This window comes from Emydura macquarii, unplaced genomic scaffold, assembly GCF_026122565.2.
Source record: "Emydura macquarii macquarii isolate MOO-44397 ecotype Brisbane River unplaced genomic scaffold, CSIRO-AGI_Emac_v2 contig_2292, whole genome shotgun sequence".
In the NCBI taxonomy this organism is placed as follows: domain Eukaryota; kingdom Metazoa; phylum Chordata; order Testudines; family Chelidae; genus Emydura; species Emydura macquarii.
In genome coordinates this window covers 183,934-192,008 of record NW_027132429.1, presented here as the reverse complement: position 1 = coordinate 192,008, position 8,075 = coordinate 183,934, and the positions used below count along the sequence as shown (strand labels likewise).

The 8,075-nt window shown below is 49.0% G+C and overlaps 1 protein-coding gene across 1 annotated transcript; it reads left to right on the top strand.

The window, feature by feature from the left end:
- The first annotated feature begins 294 nt into the window (after positions 1-294).
- Positions 295-8,029, top strand: LOC137161241 (adhesion G protein-coupled receptor E1-like). The gene is made up of 5 exons (XM_067560344.1): positions 295-388; positions 3,670-3,720; positions 4,012-4,155; positions 7,681-7,824; positions 7,971-8,029. Exons 1-5 carry the CDS (start codon positions 358-360, stop codon positions 8,027-8,029), a joined length of 429 nt encoding a protein of 142 aa, XP_067416445.1. The 5' UTR covers positions 295-357.
- Positions 8,030-8,075: the final 46 nt, after the last annotated feature.

The following is an 8,075-nucleotide window of genomic DNA, read 5'->3' as shown; positions in this document are numbered from 1 at the left end:
TGCCCTTTCCAGAGCTCGGAAGAGAACCAGGAGTCCAGTCTCCTAGGTCCATACAGGTCCAAACCCCCCATATCCCACTTTCAGTTCCTGAACAGACAAGATCGCAACTTCCCCTGTTGTTTCCTGTCAACTGCAGGGGGTGATATTCGGGAACAATTAATAAACTTATGTTAGCTATCCAGAGACCAGCTTGGGCAAAGGGAACGGCTCTGTTGCAAGAGAAACAGCGCTCAAATAAAGATCTGTGATAAGAAGACCCAACAAGAACTGTCACCCTGTAAACTTCCTCTGAGCAAGATCACAACGGTATTAAGTAGCTGCAGTTCCCTTGCCTGGTAGGAGAAGGCAGTTGCCATAATGGGGAAGCAGCTTATTATCCACTTTGTAGGTAAGTTTGCAAGGAATTGGATTATTTTCTTTCAATGGGGGCTTGGCAAAAAAAAAAATCTTAAGCTCTTTGGACCACGGACTGTCTTTTTGTTCTGAATTTGTACAGCACCTAGCACAGCAGGGCCCAATCCATGATTGAGGCTCTTGGGTGCAATAAAATTGCATTAGGGGTTGAGTTAAAAATCTCATGGAAACTGAGGTGTGAACACGCTCTTCACTTAACCTAATTGTAAAACAAGTTTAGGGGGTGCCGCCTAAAACAAGGCAAGCTGGAATCTGCCCAAAAACTAGCACCATGTGGGCACAGGTTGCCACCTGGGTATTATTCTGACCTGGTGTGTGTGTGTGTGTGTGTGTGTGTCAGGTGTGAAAGTAGTCTAGCTGCAGGAAGGGTTCAGAGAAGAGCCACAGAGGATTGGAAGACTTGCCGTAGAATGAAAGACTCCAGGAGCTTGATCTATCAAAGAGAAGGTGAAATGGCGACCTGATCTTTTCAGTCTAGCAGCCAAAGGTCTAACAAGATCCAACGGCTGGAAGTTGAAGCTGGGTACATGCAGGCTGGAAATGAGGTGCACATTCTAGAAGTGAGGGCAATTAACCACTGGAAGAACTTACCAAGGGTTATGGTGGATTCTCCAACACTAGAAATCTTGAAATCAAGGTTGGATGTTTTTCTAAAAGATCTGCTCTTCTTCAAACACGAATTCGTTCAGGGACGTTCTGTAGCCAGCATGACGCAGGAAGTCAGACTAGATGCTCACAGGCGCCTCAAAATCTATTCATACACCAGCGACTAGCTACCCTGGCTATCCCTAGTGTATTTTTGTTACTCACAAATGACTAATAATGCAGGATTTTTGTAGTGAAGGTGTTCGTAGCGGGCTGACTTGATTATTAGTTTATTATTCATGGTTGCATGTTGATTATGAATGGTTTGTATCGGATAGCTGCCAATCAGAACGTTATTAAGGTTATTGTCACGGCTTTACCTAGCCGATCAGGCCCTGTTAGGCTAGGTGCTGTGTAGCGAAATAGCAAAAGACACTTCCTGCCCAAAAATCTTGCACTCTTTAAACCCTGATTCTCCATTCCCAGTCCCACTGACTTCAACAGGCATTGGGGGGGGGGTGGGGGGGGGGGAGGTAGGGGTCTGCTTGCATGAAGATTACTGGAGGATCGGGGCCTCAGTTTAAGAGAAGGAGGGTAAAGAGAACTGAGCACAAGGGTGGGGATAAGAGTGACACAAGCACGCTGAGTTGTGTGCCCGCTTTCTGGGAACAGGGTATTGGTTTGTTAATGGGGGAGGAGAAAATCTCCAGTCTCAGCTCAACACCTGCTTCGCCCTTAGCTGCTGGAAGCGTCATCAGTCCTGGGTCCCCAGTGCTGCTGAGCAGGCGTTGGGTGGATTGCAGCACCCCTTTGTTGATCTGGGCTCCTACCAGACTCTCTGTTCTTCTCAGTGCCGTGATTATAGATGTGTACATAAGAATGGCCACACTGGGTCAGTCCAATGGTCCAGTTAGCCCAGTGTCCTGGCTTCTGACAGTGCCAGGTGCTTCTGAGGGAATGAACAGAGCAGGCAATTGTCAAGTGATCCACCCCGTCCCCCATTCCCAGCTTCTGGCAAAGAGACTCAGGACACTTCAGGGCATGGTTTTGCATCCCTGCCCATCCTGGCTAAGAGCCATTGATGGACCTATCCTCCATGAACTTCTCTAGTTCTTCTTTGAACCCTGTTATAGTTTTGGCCTTCGCAACATCCTGTGGCGAGGAGTTCCACAGGTTGACTGTGCATTGTGTGAAGAAATACTTCCTTCTGTTTTGTTTTAAACCTGCTGCCAATTAATTTCATCAGTGACCTCTAGTTCTTGTGTTATGAGAAGGAGTAAATAACACTTCCTTATTTACCTTTTTCACATCAGTCATGATTGTATAGACCTCTCTCATCTCCCCTCTTAGTCGGCTCTTTTCCAAGCCAAAAAGTCCCAGTCTTATTAATCTCTTCTCTTATGGAAGCTGTTCCATACCCCTGGTCATTTTTGTTGCCTTTTTCTGTCCTGGGGTGCCTGAGAGCAGACTCTCCCGCAGAGCCTCGTGGTAACTTAGGATGCTACTTGAAGCAACCACTTAATGAATAGAAGGTCAGGTGAGTACAGGCGTGTGTAGATGCAGCGCTGCAGCAGTGCCAATGCAGCATGTCTGGTGGAGAGGCTCTTTAATAAAACCACCTCCAGGAACGGCAGAAGCTGCGTCGGCTGGAGAAGCGACATGGCACTGCGCACCCAAGCGCTTATGTCGGTGTAAATTATGTGGCTCTACATTCCTGAGCGACGTTAAGTTATGCCGCCGTAGGCCACAGTGTAGAGAGAGCCTCAGATTGTCTTGGGACATAGGAGTGGAAGGGATTCCCAGGTAACCCAGTCCAGGCCCGGGGCATAGCCCCACCCCACCCAGGTCTGAGTCTGTGTGAATGCAGAAGCTGATATTGGCATGGGAGTGGATCAGGAATTCCTGGCTGAAGACCAGGGCCGGTCCCAAACAAACGGGGGGGACCCCATGCAAATTTCTACTCTGTGTTTTGTCCCACAAATGGGCAAAGATTTTCTCCACAGCCCGAGGAACGCCATGGCCAGCTGGGAGCAGTAAATTTATCCTGCAGCTCAGCCAGTCCCAAACTCCCTCTGCCCAGCACTGGGGCTGGATCCTGAGCGAAATGCCTGGGGTTTGGCCCACAGAAGATTCATTTATCTGATTATCTGTAGGTTCTGGTCCAGTAGTTCTTAGGGGTCTCAGCCAGAGCCAATACGTGGGGGGAGGGCATGCAGGGTCATGTGCCTCTCACCTCACATTTCTGTCTCCCATTTAGCCCAGAGACTTTCAAACTGTGGGGTGCATCCCAGTTTGAGACCCGTCGTGTCCTGCCAGGCACCGGGGGATGGGAAGCTGGTGCAAGCCGCCGAGCCTGTTTGGGCCCCTGGCTCTCTGCACCGTCCAGCAGCCCTCCCTGCCCTGCTCCCCCACCTGCAAGATCAGCTGTATGGACACACAGTCTGCTCCGACCAGCGTATCATCTCAATGGAAAAGCTGGACCAAGGGGAAACAGAGAGCGGGGGGTGGTGTGTGTGACTTGGCCAAGGTCAACTAGCAAAGCCAGGAATAGAACCCACATCTCCTGAGGCTGAGCAATGCTCCACCCACTAGGTTACACAGCCACCTACAGGGTAACCACACTAAAACCCAGTGCAGTAAGAGAATCCTTCATTGTTTCTTCTCTTTCAGGCTTTTGCTGGCTCACTGGCTTCAAGGGGACTTGTCAGCTCTCCAGTGCTTGTAAGTTGGTGCCTAGAAATGTGGACAAAATCCCCAGATCGGAACCCCGGTGTGTCCTGTCGCTGGAAGGGGGCTTTGACTGGCCAAAGAACTGCTCATCCTTTTTCCTCCTCCTGTTCCCCCTTGTTTCTGGTGATTTTCTCTCTTATTTCTCATTCTCTTCTGCTCTTTTTGCTCCATGTCTCTGCCCCCCTCTTCCCCACTTGCCAGAAAGCCACTGGCAGCGTGTGAAGCTAAGTAGGGTGGTGTTTTTATTAAATGATCAGAGCTGGTTCCGGCTTCATTTCACAGATAGCAGGTGTGACAATCCATTGTTGTGCCCCGAGCATGCAACGTGCACCAATACCGGCCAGGACTACTACTGCACCTGCCGACCTGGGTTCCTATCCACTTCAGGGGACACAAACTTCACCGATCCAACCATCCGCTGCAATGGTGAGAGTGACTCTGGAGCTAAGCTAAGGGAGGGGAAGCTTTGGGCTTTGTCGTGCCGTAGCTCTGGGGCATGTGATGACGTCATACAGCAAGTACTAGAGAAAAGAGTATTAAGAACAGGAAAGTGGGAGGCAGCCGACTTTCCTCCTCCATGTGTCCAGAGAGATCTTTGGCAAGTGCAGAGGGGAGGAGCATACTAAGGCCCCGCCCCTTTCCGTGCACCGTGAACCACTGGGAGAAGCACAGAGGAAGCAATGATGAGCCTCATACAGCTTGTGGGGAGACATAGGGGACACTCTGCTCCCCCAGTCACAATCCAGCCCCTAAAATGGAAATTCTTATGTTTTATGGAGTGCAGTGTTAACCTGTGGAATTCACTGCTGGAGACTGAGACCTGGGGAAGGGTGTGTGTGTGTGTGTGTGTGTACACTAAGCACCGGGTGTTGGTGGAAGAGACTGGAATTGGGGTGAGAAACCTGAGGATGGCAGATTGAGAAGGGGGACAAGGAGCCGGAGCCAGGGAAAGACATCACTGGGACAGGGAGAGATTGGATGGGGTCGGGCGGAAGTAGACAGGCTTGGGGAGAATGGGCAGAAGGGTCTGCACCCACTAGATCATGCTTCCTCTGGAGCCTGAAATGGAAGCCAAGCTTCCAGCGTCTCCCCATTCCCCTGCTATCCGCAGGTATCTGTGGAACTCCCTGGCAAAGTGCCTCATCCCTCACACAGATATTGACAAGTGACTGCCGCTCTCAGTTCCTCCCTCCGCTCCAGTGGCCGAGGTCTGTGTGCTGGATAGAATCATAGGGCTGGAAGGGACCTCGAGAGTTTGTCTAGTCCAGTCCCCTGCACTCAAGACAGGACTAAGTAATATCTAGACCATCCCTGCCAGGTGTTTGTCTAACCTGCTCTTAAAAATCTCCAATGATGGAGATTCCACAACCTTCTTAGGCAATTTATTCAGTGGTTAGGAAAAGCTTCCTGTCAGGGCGGTTAAAGTCCAACCTAAACCTTCCTTGCTGCAGTTTAAGCCCATTGCTTCTCGTCCTGTCCTCAGAGGTTAAGAAGAACAATTTTTCTCCCTCCTCCTTGTAACAACCTTTTATGTATTTGGAAGCTGTTATCATGTCCCCCTCGGTCTTCTCTTCTCCAGGCTAAACAAACCCAGTTCTTTCAGTCTTGCCGCATAGATCATGTTTCCTAGACCTTTCATCATTTTTGTTGCTCTTCTCTGGACTTTCTCCAATTTGTCCCCATCTTCCCTGAAATGTGACACCAAGACCTGGACACAATCCTCCAGCTGAGGCCTAATCAGTGTGGCGTAGAGCGGGAAGAATTACTTCACATGTGTTGCTTACAACGCTCCTGCTAATACAGCCCAGAATCATGTTTGCTTTTTTTGCAACAGCATTAACGGTTGACTCATGTTTAGCTTGTGATCCACTGTGACCCTCTGATCCCATTCCACAGTCATTGTCCATTGTGTATGTGTGCAACTGATTGTTCCTTCCTAAGAGGAGCACTCTGCATTTGTCCTTATTGAATTTCATCCTATTTACCTAGGGCTTGTTACCCTGCCAAAGAAAGCTCTCAGCTTGGTCTGACGTGATTTGTTCTTGACAAATCCGTGCTGACTGTTACGTATTACTTTGTCATCTTCTAGGTGTTTGCAAATTGATTGTTTAATTATTTGCTCCATTATCTTTCCGGGTACAGACATTAAGCTGCCTGGTCTGTAATTCCCCGGATCGTCCGTATTTCTCTTTTTGTAGATGGGCACAATATTTGCCCTTTTCCAATCCTCTGGAATCTCTCCCGTCTTTCAAGACTTTTCAAAGATAATCGCTACTGGCTCAGATATCTCCTCAGTCAGCTCCTTGAATATTCCAGGATGCATTTCATCAGGCCCTGGTGACTTGAAGACATCAAATTTGTCTAAGTAGTTTTTAACTTCTTCTTTCCCTATTTTAGCTTCTGATCCTGCCTCAGTTTCACTGGCATTCACTGTTAGATCACCAATTGCACCAACTTCGTTTCTTGGTGAAAACAAAACAAAGAAGTCGTTTAGCACCACTGCATTTTCTGTTGGTGTTTTTCCCCCCTTATTGAGTAATGGGCCTACCCTGTCCTTGGTTTTCCTCTTGCTTCTAATGTATTTGTAGAATATTTTCTTCTTACGCTTTATGTCTCTAGCTAGTTTAATCTTGTTTTGTGCCTTGGCCTTTCTAATTTTGTCCCTGCAAACTTGTGTTGTTTGTTTATATTTGTCCTTTGTAATTTGACCTAGTTCCCACTTTTTGTAGGACTCTTTTTTGACTTTTAGATCACTTAAGATCTCCTGGGTAAGCCAGGGTGGTCTCTTGCCATACTGCCTATGCGAAGGTTCAAACCCGATTGCTGACCTGTGTGAATGTTCATATGGCGCCGCGTGATGGAGTTTCTGCTTCCCTCTCCCCTCCTCCCCCAGTTTGCTTTTCAAAAAACCTAGGAAAATACCCGCACAAAAAACCACTGTGTGAAAAGAACATTGCAACCTTTAGAAAGTCGAGCACTCGGAAGCTAGGAAGCGCCAGAATTTGGGTGGGCCGTGCCCCCTTGTGTGTGCGCATTATGCTACAGTCTTTCATTACACGATCACATGCTATTTTCCCAGGGGTCCCCTGCCTCATTCAGTGCGCAGCCTCAATCTGCTCTGGGCCTGAATCAGGGTCACGGAGTGAAGGAAACTGCTGTCGGTGGGGCCCCTGCCTCGTTTGTGTTGCAATAGTTGGAAGGCGTGTAGAGAATGAGGCAGGGGCTTTGAGGAAGAGCAAGGATGATCTGACGGTTAAGGCAGTTGAGTGCTGCCTGGTGAACTGGATTCTACCCCTGCCTCTGCCACTGACTGGCCATGTGGTGCTGGACAAGTCGCTTACACCAGTTTTTTTCAGAGGCGGTCACTAGCTGTGTGGTGCTTATTTTCTGGGTCCCTGACTTGAGACCCTGAGTCCTGATCTGCAGAAGCGCTGAGTGCTCACAGCTGTCTGTGAGGTCGCTGGGAGCTGTGCTCTGAATATAGAAGGTGCTCTATAATGCTAAGTACTCGGGGGGGGGAAATCAGGTCCTGGGTGTCCCAAACGAGCGACCCCAAATTAATGCATTTGACCTAATCTCTCTGTGCCTCCATTTCCCATCAGCAAAACAGGGAAATAGCCCGATACTTCACAGAGCTACTTCACAGGATTGAAACACCCACACTCATCCTTCATTCCCCCTCTCTGCGCCTCCGGCTTTTCCTTTCTTGGCTTCAGAGGTGGGGGATGGAGGCCTTTTCTTGCTTCTTCACTTGATGCTTTCAGAAAAGTGGCCATCTGCCTTGATCCCCTCTCCCCGCCCAGTCACCGAGGCCAGCCACTCTTCCTCACTCGCTATGGAGTTGATAGGGTTAATGAATGAATTTGAAGAACATTGAAGACATAAGACCAAAGGTGCAAAGGGTTAAGTGCTGTGTTATTTTAATGACATTCTTCCCTCTTTGTTTCACAGAGGACGTATGTACAGATGCATCCTCCTGTCCTGCTTTTTCAGACTGTAAAAACATCCCTGGGGGCTACCACTGCACCTGCAAAAGCGGGTTTGTGTCTAGCTCTGGGGAGCAACACTTCCGTGATCGAACAGTGAAGTGCAACGGTGAGTGTGAGCGCCTGAGCCTGGCAAGAAGCAATGTGTGGTGGCAATTGTTCTGTAGCTTGCACTAATGTCACGGGGAGAGGCACTGACCAGGGCTGTATAGCCAGGGGTTATATAACTGCGTGTCCTCTTGCCTTCTGGCACAGAGGGGGACCATCACACCCATCCTCCAGTGGGTAACACAAGCAGCTCCCGGAGTGACTGAATGGTGACAGCTTCTGTCTTCTCTTGTCTAGATGTGGATGAATGCA

What these genes read in the sequence shown, in the direction of transcription:
- LOC137161241 (XM_067560344.1), top strand. Translation starts at nt 358, where the DNA reads ATGGGGAAGCAGCTTATTATCCACTTTGTAG. An exon ending in TTGTCAGCTCTCCAGTGCTT is followed by an intron (nt 3,721 to 4,011) that starts GTAAGTTGGTGC and finishes TTCATTTCACAG; the next exon opens with ATAGCAGGTGTGACAATCCA. An exon ending in TCCAACCATCCGCTGCAATG is followed by an intron (nt 4,156 to 7,680) that starts GTGAGAGTGACT and finishes TTTGTTTCACAG; the next exon opens with AGGACGTATGTACAGATGCA.